This window comes from Arachis ipaensis, chromosome B3, assembly GCF_059453495.1.
Source record: "Arachis ipaensis isolate K30076 ecotype BB chromosome B3, ASM5945349v1, whole genome shotgun sequence".
NCBI classification, from domain to species: domain Eukaryota; kingdom Viridiplantae; phylum Streptophyta; class Magnoliopsida; order Fabales; family Fabaceae; genus Arachis; species Arachis ipaensis.
This window is the reverse complement of record NC_142438.1, coordinates 40,468,685-40,487,583: the sequence shown is the minus strand read 5'-3', so window position 1 is coordinate 40,487,583 and position 18,899 is coordinate 40,468,685. Positions and strand designations below refer to the sequence as shown.

At 33.6% G+C, this 18,899-nt stretch overlaps 1 protein-coding gene across 1 annotated transcript; it reads left to right on the top strand.

The window, feature by feature from the left end:
- The first annotated feature begins 16,627 nt into the window (after positions 1 to 16,627).
- On the top strand, positions 16,628 to 17,295 carry LOC107634398 (uncharacterized). Its single transcript, XM_016337912.3, has one exon. It carries the CDS (start codon positions 16,840 to 16,842, stop codon positions 17,041 to 17,043), a length of 204 nt encoding a protein of 67 aa, XP_016193398.1. The 5' UTR covers positions 16,628 to 16,839; the 3' UTR covers positions 17,044 to 17,295.
- The last annotated feature ends 1,604 nt before the right edge of the window (positions 17,296 to 18,899 follow it).

The following is an 18,899-nucleotide window of genomic DNA, read 5'->3' as shown; positions in this document are numbered from 1 at the left end:
GTAAATGTGTACCACTGTATATATGTACAGTATTCATGTCTAAGTAAACAAACGTAGCCTAATAGATTTATACGTCATCTTGCCAAAAATTATATATAGACAAATAAATTCATTATTGATTGGTCCCAGAAAATAACAATTATCAGTCAAGTATGTTTCCAAATTTTTGTGTTATTGGATAAAGATCCTATTTAAAAGGTATTTGTTGGAAATCTTATTTGTCCCACTAAAATGCAGAATTTTATTGAGTAAAGTAACAAATAAACCCTTGAGAATTTACACTTTGGACAAATTAGTTTCTAAAAAAAGTACCAATAAAGTCCTCTAAGATAGTAGATGACACACTACCTTCAAATTAGCCCCTATTATTAGGGTAGAAGGTCTTAATTTGAACTAATTTGTCTATGTTTGTTATTTTGGAGGATTTTATTAGTATTTTGTTTTAGGGATTAATCTGTCTGAAATGTAAATTCTCAAGGATTTATTTGTCACTTTACTCTTTTATTAAATAGCTACAAAATGATGTCGTTTGAGTATTTCGATAGAGACCTTTTTGTCTGCCATTGTCATCTATGGCCAAGTCACTCAATTTAGGATCACATATGATCATTACGTTAATAGTTAACAGGTCTGACTAACAGAAAAATTTATATAAAGCTCAAAAACTTTAAACGTAATAAAATTTAGTTAAAAACAAAATTATTCAACATAAAATATTTTGGGACCTATTTAGTATATGCAATAGAAATATAAACCAAGTGTCCCATTTAATCGAACAAGATTTTTTTAAAGGGATCTTGGTCATTCTTCACTTTGTTATTTTACTAAGTTTTTCATTTTAAAAGATCCAAATTCAGTCAGGATTAAATTCTTCTAAAGTGAAAAGTTTGATAAAGTAAGAAAGTAAGTGTTTAATTACCTTTGAATTAAGATAACGGAACTCACATATAAAATTAATACTCAATTTGGTTTCCGAACTTGCACGCATCTCAATTTAGCCTCTAAAATTTATTCTCCAAACTTTACAAACATGATTCACATTAGTTCCTAGAATAATTTTTAGCACATAGGCATTAATAGAGTGCTGGCATGAACAACTAGACGGTGATGCTAGGTAGCTAAACAATAGTGTATAATGTAGAGATAGCACAAAATAAATGCTATTCTCATGACAAGCGAGTGGATTACACCTGCTTATCAATTACCCACTTATCACTCAACCTTCTTTTGTATGCCTGGAGTCATTAATTTCATTCTCAAAATCCATTTTAGTTTCTTCTAAATCAAATCTCTAACATCTCTCATTTACATTTATATCTATTAAAATGTAATTTCTGTCTAGTAGATTAACATTCGAAAAAACTATCACATTAACCCGAGTGAAAGATCAAACTTTTTCTCCCAATTTCATTCAAACCATAAGCCCACAACAGAGAAGAACAAAAAGATGCAGAGAGAAGGAAACCCAGTAGCTTCATCATCGGAGCATCGCATAGCCTTGTCTCCTACTCGTATAGGTATGTTATCTAGTTTCAGCGATTAATTGGCATAGTAGGGCTTCATTATCAGCCATTTCATGTGTCCGGATTGGATGTAAATGATGAAAGTTTTAGTCTTTATTTTGCGTTGATGGGTTTGCAGAAAGGAAAAAGCTTGCAAAGATGGCATTTTAGGGGTGGAGATGAAGGGAAGACTGCAAAAATGGGAGGGTTTTTTGTTTTTATACTCAGCAATGATTTTTATGGGGCGTTACAGTACCCCTATTTTTTAATCTGTTCAACCTTTGTTTGATTTGCTATTTTGCTTGCTACGTGTTATGCTTTGTTTTAAGGGATTAATAATGTGTCCATTGTAAAGTGGTCATTTAGTTCAAGTTGCCTAAAAACTATGAGAAAGAAAAAATAAAGAAGGGAGAAAGAGATATACGCAGATAACATTCCAACAAAAGCAGGCACAAGAGAAGCCACACTTTCTTTCTCATTGTTGTTCTAACACCTTCAACTAATAAATCTCTTTATGCATGCATCTAGGGAATCGCTAGTTACTTGAAGAGGAGATTTTGTTTATTTTATAATTTTAATTCAGGTGTAAAATGGGGAACAGAACAATGATTATAACCTATACTGCATACACTGTATTCATTTCAACCTTTTTAACGTTCACGAATCTAAACACTACACGATACACTTATACAAGATTGTAAATTTATGCCCTGAAAATCATAAAGCAAAAAATCTAACAGATCCTTCTATTTCATGTCTGTCACTTAGATTATTTATTTTTATTAGTTGAATGATAGTGGTAATTAATTATAGTAGGAGTACATAAGGAGTACCTAAGGTTAGCTGCAAAAGATTTTTTTCATTTTTCTGTATTTATTCATTTAACAAAAAAAAATCTTCTAGTTACACATGCAATAGAGATGTTATTCCTTCATATTTTTTTATTGTGAATTACTTTATCTTTATAAAAGGTTGAGTTGAAATTTTGAATAGATTAGTACACATTCCTACACAATTGGTGTCTGTTAAGAACTGGATATACATACATATATAACTTGTTAAATAATGTTATATAGTTAAACAAATTAATTCACAAAATTTGTTTAGTTACTTAAGTGAAAGAATTATAAGAATATGGATACAAAGTAAATAATCATGATTTTGGTATTGAAATACATGAATCTTTTTATTTGTTTATTTATTTCTTATGTTAAAATATCAAAAAGAGAACTAAGCTGCAGTTTCTAAAGTTGACCACGTTGGCTTCTCTTCTTCCGTTAACCTCCGATTCTCTAACCTTCTCAATTAAACAAAGATGTTATATTAAGCAAAGATGTTATTGTAATGCTAGAGTAAGAAATGTTTCAATCATGGATGTTATATTAAGCAAAGATGTTATTGTAGCTATGCTATTAATAAACATGTTGGGATGTTATGTTTAAGTTAAGTGGATTATTTAAGTATATTTTCCAGTTGCTCGTGAACAGGTGTTCAAAAAATAAGAAGTAGGAATGGCTCGTACCAAGAGCAAAAAAGAGACACATAAGAGTAACACTCTCGAAAGAGGATGGCCAAAAAAAGCTGATGGACCAAAAAAGGTACGTTGAATGGTTAGTGATGAATTAACTAAACACTCAGATTGTTGTGTTTTAATAGTAAATGTTAAAACCGAATTCTCTTTCATTGTCACTGTGTGCTGATTATAATTGTTTATGTAGAAAACACTGGTATCTAGGTGCTCGCCATGTTGTGTGGCTTCAGTTATGAAGGAGCTAAGTTCAGAAGCGGATAGAGAGAAAATGATGGAGGTGGAGAACATGGGCCACTGGCTGCAATATGTGCCTGAATGGCCTGTCAACCAAGATATGATAGTGGCATTAGCATCATCATATAGTAGGGATGAGAAGTCATTGATCGTTGGAACAAGAAAAATCCCCATAACGGTTAAATCCATTGCATGGTGTTTTAGACTACTGAACCATGGTAAGCAATCTCCCAAATAAAATAGATAGAAAGGCAAAAAAAAAAAAAAGAAATTTTTTCACAATAATCTTGTTAAGTATATGTTAAATAAGTCAATAAAGATTTATACTGCATTGACTCATTTTGTGTTTGGTAGGAAAAAGTTTCAAAAAACCAGAAACACCAGCAGAGCACCGACTTTTTAACAGCTTCACAGAAAAGACACAAGCAAATTTGAAAAGGGATGTTATCACATGCTTGATGCAGTCCGATGACGATAGAATCAACTTCCGGAGATAATTCAGCATGTTGATAGCGAAGTATTTGTTCTTTCCCTCACAGAAGGCCACTGTTTTAGGCATACATATACGGACTGCCATTGATGTATCAAACCCAAGGAAGATGTATTGAGCGATGTATATTTACGATTTTCTAATTGAGGGAGTTCTGAGGTTTCAGGATGTAAGGAAGAAGATAGCGGATGGATGTATGTTCGCATTGCTGGTGAGCCGTATATCCTTAACCTTTGATTTGTTATTTGTTAGTCTATCGTATACCTTATTTATATTAATTACAATAACTTTCAGACTATATATCTCCATGCTAACAAGAATAGAGATTTAGAAAGATATAATGGGAGAGAACCGTGGATCAGAGAATGGTCGCTTGCTGATCTGAAGAAGATGGATGAAGAGGAAAGCACATCTCATTCGGTAAGGCATATGATAGATATATAATCTTTTAATAGTGATAAGTGTGAAAGATATGTTAATTAGATCACTTATTTTAAGCTCTAACGAAAATAAAACTTATACTTTGTCCACTATAGGGTCTTCTAAATTTAATTGGAAAGATGTCTTGGCTACCGAAAAAGTACAACCGCGTATCAAAGAGAGGATGCATTAGGGAAAAAACAAAGTTTAATAGAAAGACTCGTAAAGAAGCTCCCACGGTAGATGAGACTTAGACCGACATACGGGCTGGACATGCATCAGCTGCTAAATTTAATGAACATCTTTCGAAAAAAGGTAAGTCAATGATTTTTTAGTTATAGTATAAAATTTTATTGCTCTAACCTGCCTCTTTTTAATAGTATGCTAGTATAAATATTTTTTAGTTTTGGCATCTGTGTTAAATTAATTAATTAGTACATTTGTATATAAAGTTTACCATCTATAGCATAATTAATTGTTTATCAAATTTTAGAAGTGTGATATTGATACTATAACTTATAAATCTATCTTTAAAAAACTGTTCCAGCTACTTATGTTGAGTATCGACAGATTAATATGTATAACATCATTTCTACTCTCCCTTATATGCATAGTTAAAAACTTTGTTACTAAGCTACTTTGGTTTTAATATGTAACATGTATGAGTGTTTGATAAGCGTTATTCCAATTAAATAAAGATCTACCTAATGCTAATACTAGTTACCTTAAATAGGAGCTCGAATAGCTAATATTTGTCTTCTTAGTTCGGATGTTATGTATGTCTAACACATAAAGGTATCCGTGTGGCCTTACGAATGTTAACTTATTGGAATTGCGGATGACATTGTCAATTCTTTACTTTACTTTGCACGAAGCAGCATTGTGTAAACTTTCGAATTAAACTCATTTATACATTTGAGTGTACTAGATTTACTTGATCGGATTATATTTGTGTTAGGTGCCTTTTTTATTATCACCTATAGTTGTTCAACCTCCAATTTATTTAAACAGAAATTGCAGTCAAGAGTCACAAAACGGATGCATTGGGGGGATACAGTATGTATGAAGAAGACATGTACAAAAACGCCCACAGGGGATGAGACAATGGCCGATACGCCTATTGGAAACACAACAGATGATAATGTTGATGAAGGGCCTTCAGAGAAAAGGCAAGTTAATGATTTTTTAGTTATAGTATAAAATTTTAATGCTCTAACCTGCCTCTTTTTAATAGTATACTAGTATAATTTTTTTTTTTAATTTGGGCATCTGTGTTAACATAATTAATTATTACATTTGTATATAAAGTTTTACCATCTATAAAGTAATTTTAATATACGTTACCTACATATAATATTGAACTTAGTTGATAAGGATAGCAACTATAATTAATTTTTTGTCTAATTTTAGAAGTGTGATATTAATGTTGTAACTTGTAGATTTACCTTGAATAGGAGTTTGAATAGCTAATATTTGTCATTTTAATTCGAATGTTATGTATGGCTGACACCTGATGTTATCTGTGTGGCCTTATGGTTGCTAATTGGTTGGAATAGCAGATGTTACTATCCATTCTTTACTTTACTCTACACGAAGGAGCTTTGGGTAAACTTTTGAATTAAAATTATTTATAGATTTAAGCATACTATATTTACTTGATCGGATTAGATTTGTGTAAAGTATCTTTTGTTATTATCACCTATAGTTGCTCAACCTCCAATTTATTTAAACAAAAACTATAGCCAAGAGTCCCAAAACGGATGCATTGGGGGGGAATACCATGTGTTTGAATAAGACATGTACTGAAATGCCCACAGGGGATGAAACAATGCCTGACACAACTATTGAAAACGGAACAGATGATAATGTTGATGAAGGACCTTCAGAGAAAAGGCAAGTTAGTTGAATTTAACCATAATACGAAGTATTGATAATTATAGTAGGTGCATGACTTTTTATTTCTAACTCTTTCCTGCTTTTCAGGTGGAATGTTTAATCAACAAGAGATGTTATCTATCTAATCTTATGAATGCTACACGAATTTCTTTACTTTAGTTCTCGCTAACACCCTTTTTGAAAATGCATGCTTCCTACTAAAGTATTAAAGAATTGCACGAGAACTTGCAATAGGCACTCACTTACGAGCACTTAATTGTTAATAAATGTGTAGGAATTCCGGAGAACTTGCAATGGTAGTGTATGTTATGCCAGAAGACCCAATTCAGGTTGACTTTTCAATCCCATCATTCTCACTTGGAATCGCTCAGATGCACATACCAAACTCATCGCCCGGATCTCCGGTAACAAAGGAACAAAATGTGACTCCAGATCCTGAAGCACCAAAAAATACAAGAAAATCATAAGATGTAGTGAACACACCAATGCCATCTGGGGGTGCTGCAAGGCCTACAAGTGTTGACATGAACAGGATATACAAGTGGATGACAGATCATAGGGCTTCACAAAATGCCACGCTCGCATGAATTCGGAATGGTGATGATGTTCAGTTGCAGCGAGCGGACCTGCAATCACTGGGCTGGCGTAGAAGAGTAAGCGATACGGTAAGACTGAACAAAAAACCATAATCAATTGGTGAGTATGTATTCTTCATTAAAGTGCTATGAAATGCAATGCGTTTATTCTATTCAGGTGGTTGATTATTGGTGTGCCATGTTCAATGTTTCGAGCAACGTAAGGTTTTGCATGGATTTTTACCGTATTCCATTGAGACTAATGGTTAGTACAATCTGTCCTTACCCACTTAATATTAAATAATACCCATAATTGCTTCGGTGAAGGATACTTTTGAAGATATACGAAATCTATAGTTATAAGTTATCACTCTTAATTACTTTCTTAAGTGTTTAACTAATCGAAAATGGGTTTGCAGGCCCTAATATTAACTGATGATAACATTGAACGATGTACGGGATCGAACACTGGATTTGTCCCTGTTCTTAGTGGCTTCATAGGCCGCGAGCAGCACTGGTTCGATGCGGGAAAGGCGAAACAAGTTAAATATGTAAGTAATTCACGTACTTACTTATCATCTATACACAAAATCTATTTTTCATTACAAGAATGCGAAAAAAAATTATATGCTAACATGCTTTATTCAACGATGAAGTGGTTTGTTCCTAGGGGTGGCAAACGGGTCTAAACTTGCTGGGCCAGCCCGCGTAACCCGCCAAAAAAGACGGGCCAGACTGGAAAATTGGGACCGTTAAAGAGCAAAAACCCGCCTAACCCACACTGCTTGAACAGCGGGCTTTAGCGGGGCGGGACAAGCTTCCCCGCCAGGCTTAGTTTTTTTAGTAAGGGGGTATTTTTACAATTTTTTAGCCAAAATCCAACTTCTCCCAACCTAACTTACAAGAGTGTGAAGATGAAAATTGAGTGTTTTGGATTATGTTTTTTTGGATTATGTATATTTTGCTTTGGAGACAATATTTATAATTATATTTTGGATTATGTTTATTTTGCTTTGGAGACAATATTTATAATTATGTTTTAGTTGAAAACTTGGTTTATAATTATGTTTATTAGATATTTATAATTAAAAAGACTTTAATCTTTGTGAATATAAAAAATATAATTTTTTTATGTCTTTAGAAATTATAGATTTATTAATATGATTGTGAAATTATATATATTATTTAGTAGTTAATAGTAAAAAAAAAGAAGAGTTTTGGCGGGCTTAGCCCACCAACCCACCAGCTTGCCAAAGGGCGGGCTTCTGGTGGGGCGGGACGGGCTTTCTCACTTGCCACCCCTATTTGTTCCAGTGTGTCAAAATGATAACTGGTTGCTATATGTGCTCTACTAGCATACTGATAACCTATGGGTGTTAGACTCCATTCACAATGGGCCACACTCTGAGCGGCGAGAGAAAATACATAAATATGTTGTAAGTGAGAATAGATTTGATTATCCATATTTTTACGGGTGTTAGTTGTTAAATTTGTTGTATGTTTTTTTTTCCTCCCTAATTTTTTTATCTGGCTTGTCATAGGGCTTTCTTCTCCAAGAGTTGGCTGCAACTATAGACTAGAGTATAGTATTTATAGCTGAGGGCTATGAGTGTTGCTATAAAACAATGATCCTAAAACAACCGAATGGGTAAGTGGGCTAGAGATAAAACAAAAAATGGTTAAAAAAAATCAACCGAATCAAAATTTTAATATATTTGCACGACTCTATATCGTTTTTGTTGCATATGTGGGACTGTGGCATATATGTCATAAAATGGATGAAAATGTGGGATCCAAAGAGCTTGGCAGGTGATGGATTGAACATGCCTATTTGGACGACGGTTAGTGTAATCCAAAACATATGTCGATGCTTATTTGTGCATTTAATAATTAATATATAACTCTTTTTGGATGAATTCTACTTATAATGGCTGAATTTATATTTTCTTCTATAATGTATTTTATATCAAACACATACACATCTGTTTGTTATCACAGTCCCAGCTGCAACAAATTCAGAAGAAAATTATAACCAACATACTAATTTGCAAAGACAACGTCTCCAGGAGTGTGGTAGAGGGTGTACTCAATGTGCCATGTCATCATCTGGAGGATAGGGGAAAGAAAAAAAGATTGAAGACCCTTGGACAAATCTAAGGACAAGATCACTGGTTCGAAGGGAGAAATGGGCTAAGAAAGCTAAACGGAACTATAAACCATAACTTAGGATTAGAGTTAGTATGTGTGTGTTTTCTGTTAATTTGATTCCAGAATTTGATAAATGTATTATGAAATACATATGGATGTTATTAGATTTAAACAAAAAATGGGTGCATCTTTTTAAGAAGTTACCTATACTGAACAGCAAGCTAAATATATCTACAAATAATTAATTAGGACTAGAGTTGTTGTGTGTATTTACTATTGATATGGTTGTAGGATTTTCTAGATTTTATCATGAAATACTTGCGAATATTATTGAATTTACATAGGAAAAAAAATTCACAAGAATTTAATATCACAATAAAAGATTTTATATGAAAAAAAATTGCTTTTGTTTTCTTTTAGTTTTTTTTATGTGTTTGGCTTGTTTTTGCTCAGATCGAGAACACGTTGATCGAAGTTTGAATTTTTTTTTGTATATCTAATGACAAATTTTTAATTGAAGTTTAAGATTATCTATACTTAACAGCCAACTAAAAATATCTATGCCTAAAACAATAAATTGTCGATTATGGATGTTATTCGGAAAAATTAGAGGATGTTATTGGATGTAAACAAATTATCAGCTGAACATTTATTATTTTAAATATTAGTAAAAAATAATAAAAGTAAAAAAGATTAAAAAATAAAAAGGTTGTATATTAGTAGCCCAAGTCTATTATTATATTTTATTTAATAATGGTATATGAAGTTGTAATAAGGTAAAATAAAGTTGAGTATATAAAAATATATAAAACTAACCACTAAGCCACCAAATCATGATAACGTAAAATCAAGTTGAAGCATGAACAAAGTACAAAGTAGTTGCTAAACTCTGATGAGGTAAAATCGATTCCACACAAACTCACCGGCAAGTGTACTAGGTCGCATCAAGTAGTAAAACTCACAAAAGTGAGGTCGATCAAACAGGGATTGATGGATCAAGCAACTTTAGTGACGTGATTAGTTTAGTTAAGCTAATAGTGGTGAATTGAGTGAAATTGACAAACAGAATGTAAATGGCAGAGGAATTTAAATTGCAGAATGTAAATTGACAGAAACTTAAATGGCAAGAAACTTAAATTGCATAAAATGTAAAGGGCTTTGGGTGTAGGGAAACAGTAAATCAAGCAATTGAAATTAACTCAAGGGCAAGTAATAGAAAGAAAAATTCATTAGGGATTGGAGATATCACAATCCACAATGAATCAAATGGGTCTCAACTCCATTTTCAATCATATGAGTAGATCTATGGCAGATTGAAGTTGATTGGATCCTAATTCCTTGGCAATCCAATCTCTCTACTCACGATCAATCTTGCCAATTCCTTGATCTAATTGTCATGAGAAGAGGTTAAGTGCATGTCTCTCATCCATGAGCCACACAATCTCTCAAGATCTCAATTCCTCCCGAATGGTGTTGATCAAGAGAGTTGTGAAGGATAGAGCCTCAGTTCTAATGCTCATGATTCCCCTTCCGAGGCTCACACAAGCATTCACAAATTCAAACCCCCTTCCGGAGTGAATGAATCATCAATCAAACCAGAGGATATCCAATAGCTACCCAAACGGATTGAGAAGAAGAAGAAGTTCACTCAATCATGTGAATTATAATAGAGCTCCTCCCTTAATGAAATGGGGTTTAATGGATCATCGCTCTAAGCAGGAAATTAAAACAGAAATGTAGAATTGCAAAGAACAGAAGTGCAGAAAACTAAATTGCATAAGGATAGAATTGCAGTAAATTGAATTTGCATAAGTTGAATTGAATTCAATACTGAAATGTAAAAATGCAGAAAGGTAAGCGTATCAAACTATGCTAAGCTCTCTGGAGTCTCTAATCTTCCAAGAGAGCTCTGGAGTCTCTAATCCTCCAGCCTTCTATTCTACTCCTACTTCTACTGTCCGTGAAGCCCTCTCAATGAAATGAAACTGATGCCTTTATATAGGCTTTGCTAACCTACCAATTAAAATGAAATTCAAAACAAATTACAATTAAATGAAATTCCTATTCTAACTATTTCTTGTGCCTTTGAGTGATGTCAATGGGCTCTGCTTGCTTTGAAGTTTCAATGGGCTTGGAATCAGATTATTTTGAGCAAACATTCACTTCCAGGAGAGCGTAGTGTTCAAATGGAGGACGGAGTGCTTTTATACCCATGCGTACGCGTCCCATACGCGTGCGCATCCTTTTTGCATTTTGGCACATCCATGCGTACGTGTCCCTAACAGCGCTCTCCAAAAGAGCGTAGCACTCGAAATAAGAGCGCTCCCATGCGTACGCGTCAGCCATGCGTGCGCGTGGTTCTTCAGAAATGTCACATCAACGCGTACGCGTCACCAACCAAAATTTTCCACTCCATTATCGCAGGTGCTCTTTTGGAAAGGAACGTAGCGCTCTCGCCTAAGGAGCGCTCTCCGTGTTTTAATCATGGGCCATGCTTTTAAAAGCGTGGCCTAAGGCTCCAAAGCGTTCTCAAACTTCAAAGTGTGCCCCAAAATTCCTCTTTTCTCCTTTTGAGCTTATTTTGTGCTTTTTTTTGCTTCTTTTTCCACTTATTTCCTACAAAGTTTATCAAATCAAAAGATCAAAATAATATACTATTTAAGCACTAAAATACTCAATATTTAAGCACTAATCATTAATTTCTTGTATGAAAAAGCATAGAAAATATGCACAAGATGACATATCATCAAACTCTAAAGCTTATGATATGTAGTGTTGTTAAACTTCGAATCGTATAAAAATGCTTCCTGTGGAAAAAATTAAAAAAAAAAAGAGGAAAAAATAAATAAATAGACATGACATTAATAATATAAAAAAACACAAGATACATATACAATTGTTCGGCATTATGGAATGAATTCAATAGTGATGTGAAGGAACTAGAGTGCATAGCCAAATTGTCTGTCATTTCTGAACAAGCCCACTATGTATTTTTGTACGAAGATGCCACATTGGTAGGAGATGGTTGTGCATTTCCATTAGGTCCCTGAACACACAAATCATATTGAAAAATAACATCCTAACTTATCATCCAGTCAACACACTAAAAACAAACAAATGACGTGAAAAAGGGGGTAGATCTCATATTTACCTTGTTGTGATTGTGAGTGTTTTTGTGTTTGCGAGCCCTCTTTTTAAGAGATTTGTTTAGATCTGCCCCAAGTCTGGTGGACGTTGGATGACCCTGCATAGGAACACGACGTGGGCCCTGTAGCTCATTCATGCTAACGGGGCACTCATCACGCGTATGCGAGTTAATTGCAATTGGTACATGTGCAGCTTGATGCTCGGATTCCTTGTGTTCTTTGAACTTGTGCCGAGCACTGTCCATGGCATCACGCAATGTAGCAGCAACCTCTGGAGTAGCCACGAAATCCTGAGCGACATTGTAAAAATGAGAACACAATTTCCTAAAAATGATCATGTTGTCATCAGAACGGTCCATGTCAAGGCTACTTCTGATGTATGTGTGTCTCCGACTAACATTTTTACTCCATCGGGATAGAATGTATTGTGAGGACAATGTTGTTACACGAAAATGTAAAAGAACAGCAAGAATGTGGCAGCATAGAATACCATCCGATTGGAACATAAAGCAATCACATTGAACTTCTGATGACTGCAAGCAATAGACTACTTGGTATCTGCTATACACTAACATGTCAAAAACTATTCTTTGTTGGTCAACTTCACAAACTGTACTTGTGGCATGATGGTTGATTGAGGAGATGATGCAATTCACCTTTTTTATAAATTGATCCTGAATGTCTCAAAGCATGGAGTTTGTATATCCTCTTTGGAACTACTTCTCTATGGGTGAGCTGGAAACACAAGGGATAATCTCCCTTAAATCAGCAGCGTCACACTCAAGCTCCTTTTGCTCCTTGTCTATAAGACAGTTTTGGTATTGGCGAACAAATTGCAACAAAGAGCTTTTATTGTTTAAATATTTATCGAAAATTGCATGCATGCTCTCACTACGCTGTGTGCTCCTCATGCCAGCCCAGAATTCGTCTTTGAAAAATACTGGCACCCACATGTGTCGGTCAGCAAACATGATGCCAATGAATAAAAAAAATACAAAAAAAATAGCATAAGTTAACCCAAAAGTGCAAAATTCATATTGACTATAAAATAACATCTATAAAGAAGCCAAACACACGCAGCAATAAACTGGGAGATTATACTACGGTTTAGCCACTTAGAGTTGTGGAGGTCATACTCTTGAATAAAATCGTGCCAATCTCTCTCAAATGAGTTCTTAGATTTGGATTCAAACACAATCCTCATGTGTTGAGTTGATTGAAACGACGGTAACCTACCAGCTTGTGTGATATCTTCTTTAGGATATGCCATATGCACCATTTATGCCGTATGTTTGGTAAGGTGATCTCTAACGCAGAACGCATCTGCAGGCATTAGTCTGTTATAACACATACGGGGGACTTTCCCATGCACTTCACCCAAGTTCGAAAAAGCCATTGGAATGTACGAGTCTCCTCATTCCGCAATAATGTGCACCCAAGAAGCGTAGACATACAATGGTGGTTGACACCTACAAAGACCCGAACGGCATGTCGTACCTAAACAATGGAAATATAAAAACATTTAACGTATGTGTAAAATCCAAATGCCTTAACTGAAAAAAATCTAATTAAGTCGAAGAAAAAAAATAATAATTTGGTATCTATTAGTCTTGTAAGTAGTGTCAAACGTCACGACATCACCGAAATATTCCCATGCAGCTCTACACCGAGCATTGGCCGAAAACACATTTCTAAGGCTATAATTTTCGTCCACATATATTTCAAAGAAAAAGTTCGGATTGAGCTCCTTCATCCGTGAGAAGTGCTTAAGTAACTCTTTTAGATCCGTCTCATCCCCGAAAATGCGTAAGTAACGACTAATGTAATTTCTAACATCCTTCTCTATAAAAGTGAGGTTGGCAGGGCCACCGACGGCATTGGCTAGTGCCTGATATGTCTTACTCAGTCTAATGCCAGCTTGGTCATTTTGCTGTATTAGGTCCTTCACATGCATACTTAGCTGACAGTTTGCTAACAACATTCCAGATGGCTTCAGATTAAGCGGGTGTGAGTGGGATACCTCTACTCGAGAAATCCTTCACTACCCTGTCATCTTGTCTAATGCTACATAGCAACGAGCTTTGTAGTTTGTTGAGGCCACTGTTTTCCTTCTCTTGGATGCCTTTACACGGGATGTGTGGTATCCATCTCTGTTACAATGCAAAGCTTGATTAACAACCACCTTCTAACCATTTTTAGTCTCCCTACCGATGGTTCTTATTTTGATGACAAAACCAGTCCTTACTGCATATCGGTAATAATATGCACGCACATCTTCTAATGTGCCGAAGCACGTTCCCTCCTCGGGCTCTAGCTCCTCGTCACCAATAGCTTGGTTTATGACCTGAAAAAAAAAAGAAAAAAAACAAATGAAACTCAACCTGATAGTTAACTATACAAAAGTGGCTAATTTCACTGTCGAGTATAACAAATAAAACACACTACTGTAATTTTAGGTGCTAATTTCGTGCCATTATAGATGTAACGTGGATGTTAACTTCGTATAATTATGGATGTTATTCATATGAACTTATTGATTGCATAAAGCATGAACTTTACGAATGTTATGCATATAACTAAAGTGCTAAAATTGGCAGTTTACTGAATAGTACGGTATAAGTATAAATGCACATAAATAATACACAAAAAATAAACCGAGTTATTACCATACCTCATCAGAGCTAGTGTGGTTTTTCATATTCTCGAAAATGGGTTGACTGACAACAACCTCGTCAGATGAGTCCGTCTGTTGTTCAAAATCTTCAGCACCTTTTGTCATAGGTACCGTATTAAGGTCGAATTCAAATGCCATACTATTTGCAATGATAAAGACGATTTTTTATAAAATTCCTTAGTTTATATACTATTGTGCTTCCAAAGGTATTAGAGTTGTGATTTTTGAATGTACATAATTGAATTAACGAAAGATATATATTAGGGTAGTTTTCATGTTTCATATCTCTATTGAATAATGATAAATGCTTTAACGAAAACAAAGAATCAATTACAATTAACTCATTTAATACATATTATCGTTGCCGTTCTTTATTATTATTATTAATCTTTATTGTGTTCTTAAATATAAAAAATCAAGTTATAAAAAGGAATATTAAGTATTGATTACAAGAATGCCTAAAAATTAGGGATATGATATTATAATTAATATCATTAATAAGTGGAGTTGATAAGAATACGATAAGTGGAATGATAAAAGAGTGGATAAAAAATATAAATGAAGTAAATTATGGAAAATTTTGGCTAATTATGGTTGAAAATTTTTTGTTACCAAACTTTTTCCACAATTAGATGTCACGCCGGGACCTGTAAGACGATATCGTTTTGGCGCCCAAATAGTCCAAAAACGACGCTATATCACTTGCGCTATATCACTTGCTTTGAGAGGAAAATTTTCAATAAACATCATCTACGATATTGTTTTTTGGTATTTGAATGCCAAAACTAAAACGACATCATTTTACAGAGTCAACGTAGCATTCAACTGTCCACGTTAGTGTTTTGTTAAATCCATGTGTAAAAAATTGTCACAAAAACTAACATAAGTCAATTTTGTAAAGTTTGAAGACTAAATAAAGACAATTAAAACTTTAAAAACTATATTAAAACTCGCATGTAAATTCAGGGACTAAATTAGATATTATTTCTCACATATAATACAAATTATAATTTTATTATTAATTTCTTATTTTATTATTTTATTTTTTTTTTTTATTTTAGAGATTTAAATTCGCCCATTTAACTCCCATAATGCCGTGGCTACCCACAGGCAATATTATTTTCATTCTACTGGCTTAAAAAATTCAATTTGAAAATAAAATATTTGTACCAATAAATTTTTTAATCCATTACACAAATAAAAGGCCCATCAATCAAGCTCTTTTGTAGATGTGACATAGATAACACCTGCTTTTTAATATATTTATATTTTCGCCAAACAAGTGGATAAGTAGTTAACCTTAATAAAAGGCTGTTTGCAAGAAGTTAATTTCTTAATAAGGTATTATTATTATTATTATTATTATTTCCTTAAGAAGATAAAGTTCGCAGTCAGAAAAAGAAAGAAATTGTAAGAAATAAGAATAATATAATGTACAATTATCTCCCTGAAATTCATTATGACCTTCTATAGGTTAGATAATCTTACTTTAATATTTTTACTTTTGAAAAATTTACCACTACTAAATATTTTCTATGAGAGAGTTGTTTATACTCTAGTTATATCTTATAAAAAAAATTAAGTGATTAATATTTTTTATATTTAAATTAACACTAATTAATTTTCTATTTTCACTAAAAATATTAACGCTGATATTTTAGATACGGATTTGAATCCTCTAAATTTTAAAATTTTACTTTAAAGAATAAAGTGTGATTTCTCATCTTTAAATAATTTTTTTTTCATATTTTTTTTTTGTTTCACCTATAAAATAAATAGTAAAAAATTACACTTTATTCTCTAACGGGTGAAATTTAAAGTTTAGATTATCCAAATCCGATCCTCAACATATTTCACTTTTTCTTTATTAGTGCACCTAAGCTTTTGATTATTTGAAAGTTAAAAAAAAAAAAAAAAAAAAGTCAAAGTGTCAAAGTGGGTAGTATATCGGAGAGGGAATATTCCACCAATTCCAAAAACCATAGAGGGGATAGAGCAGTAGAAAAGTGTCTATAAATACCTCTTAGTTGGCAACAAGGGTATGTATGTGTGTGTGTGACACTTTTCTTTTGCAGAAAAAGAGAGAGAAGGCCAAGATTGGTAGGTACCCTACAAAGCACGAGCGAGCCCTCCATCCCTCACTCCATATTCAGCAACAATCCAAACAAATTAGAATCGAATCGAATCGAATCAAATCAGCGTTCAAGAAGCATCAGGAGAAAAATGTGGTTTGTGTATGTGTGCGATGAAGGGGAGAAAGAATTGGGAAGGCAACAAGCGCCAGGGTCATGCCCTTACTGCGGTGGCAAGGTTGAAGCCATGGATGTTGAGATCCAATGGAGGTGTTGCTTCTTGCCCATGTGCTTCAAGATCAAGAGGAAGTTCTTTTGTACCCTTTGTTCCAAACGCTTAGAATTATATTATTAATTAATTAATTAGTCCATAATAATTATGACTTCCTTTTATTCCATTATGTGTATCTGTGTGCTTAATTTTGTGGCTCTCTAGATTCTAGAACTAGGCCCTCTTTATTCATCCTCATGTAAATGGAAGTTGAACTAGTGTTTGGTTTTTCTTGCTTTTCTGGGTTCTCTTCTTTCTTATTGTTCCCCTGTAAATCGTGATTCAGAGTTTTGCTGCCATTGACAATTGACACGTATATATTATGGTTTTTTCTCATTATCAAAGCATTAATTATTGGAATTTCATTTCTTCTTTTAATTTGCTTATATATGCACAAGTTTTAATTTAAATTTTCCTCTTTATATTTCAATCCAATGAGAAGTTGAGAAGTGTGAATGGAACAGTGAGTGCTTTAGTAGTTTCTTGGTTTCTTCATTAAAGGTAGCGACTGGGGAAGGTTTTTATTATCTTGTATGTGTGTTCTTCAAGCCTTCAAGGTTCAACTTTGAAAGTTAGCACATGTGAGTATGTGACAAAAAAGAGAGTTCGAGTTTAAGTGATGTGTAAATATCGAACATGCTTTAGCTACGGAAGAAGGAAAAACTCGCTATCTAAATCTTGATGCCTTAGCCACCGTACTACCTTCCCCGTTTCTTCCTTTGATTTTTGTTTGATAAAATTTTTTAGAGCTTATTAAACTAATCCGTATTAAATTGACCAAAACTATATGGGATATGCATCTCAATGATTTGATTTAAATAACAACTATGGGACCCTTAGTCATTTCTAGAAGTCATCTTGTCCCTTTTCCATGATACCCTGACATTGTTGATGATTGAGCACCATTTCAGGAAGAGGCATAAATCAAACGCATATTAACGTAAACAGCAATTAATTAACCACCACAAATTACATTAACATCTGTTCACAAACTAAAAAGTAGTAAAGTACCTAGGACGTTTAGGACTACTAATTGACATATTTTGCACCCTGTGTTTTTCCCCTCAAATAATCAGGATTTTTTTTTATCGACTATATTAATTACGAGTCCGTTAGAGAGACAATGGATTATTTGTACAATGTGTACAATGGACTATTGAGTTACAAAATGAACATCCCCATACTATTTAGAATAACCATCCGAATACTAAAGATAATAAACATCTTTCTAAAAGCTTAAACTGATTTTTGGATTTACCAAAAATCGAACTCTTGATCTTTCGGATCTAGAACTCTAATACCATATCATGATACCACTTATCCCAAAAGCTTCACCTGATGGGAAAAGATAACACTAATGATTATATCTCTAATACTCCCTAAACCTCCATTGTACACATTGTACAAATATTTCATTGGTTCCTCATACTTTCCCATTACGTATACACCAAAATCAGCCCCCAATTAATTACTATTATAAAATACATATTAAAATACAAATATTCATTGAAAATAAATTAAATCACATATGAATTTATACACAAATATATTAGTAGCTAATTTTAGTGTACGAATAGCATTTTTGTCTTTTCATATATACATATATATTTTATTTGGTACCAACTAATTGCTGAAATTCAAATGAAGGGAAGGACAATCATTTATTACCACGTGACTGAATAAAACTATAGACGCCGACATTTTTTACCGCTCAAGTTGTGTTTATTTGTATTTTCTTTGGCTTCTTTACGAGATTTCATCAGTTTCTTCAACATGAGTGAATTGATGTACCTATAGGCTTCAAGAAAGGATAGCTTAGTGCAAAATATCCAACAGAGTACACAAGATATGGCCGTCAATCAATAACTATACAAGTTGTTTGTCGACCTGAATTGAGCATGAAATTAGGGTTAAATTAGAATTGGAACTTAATTTCCCTA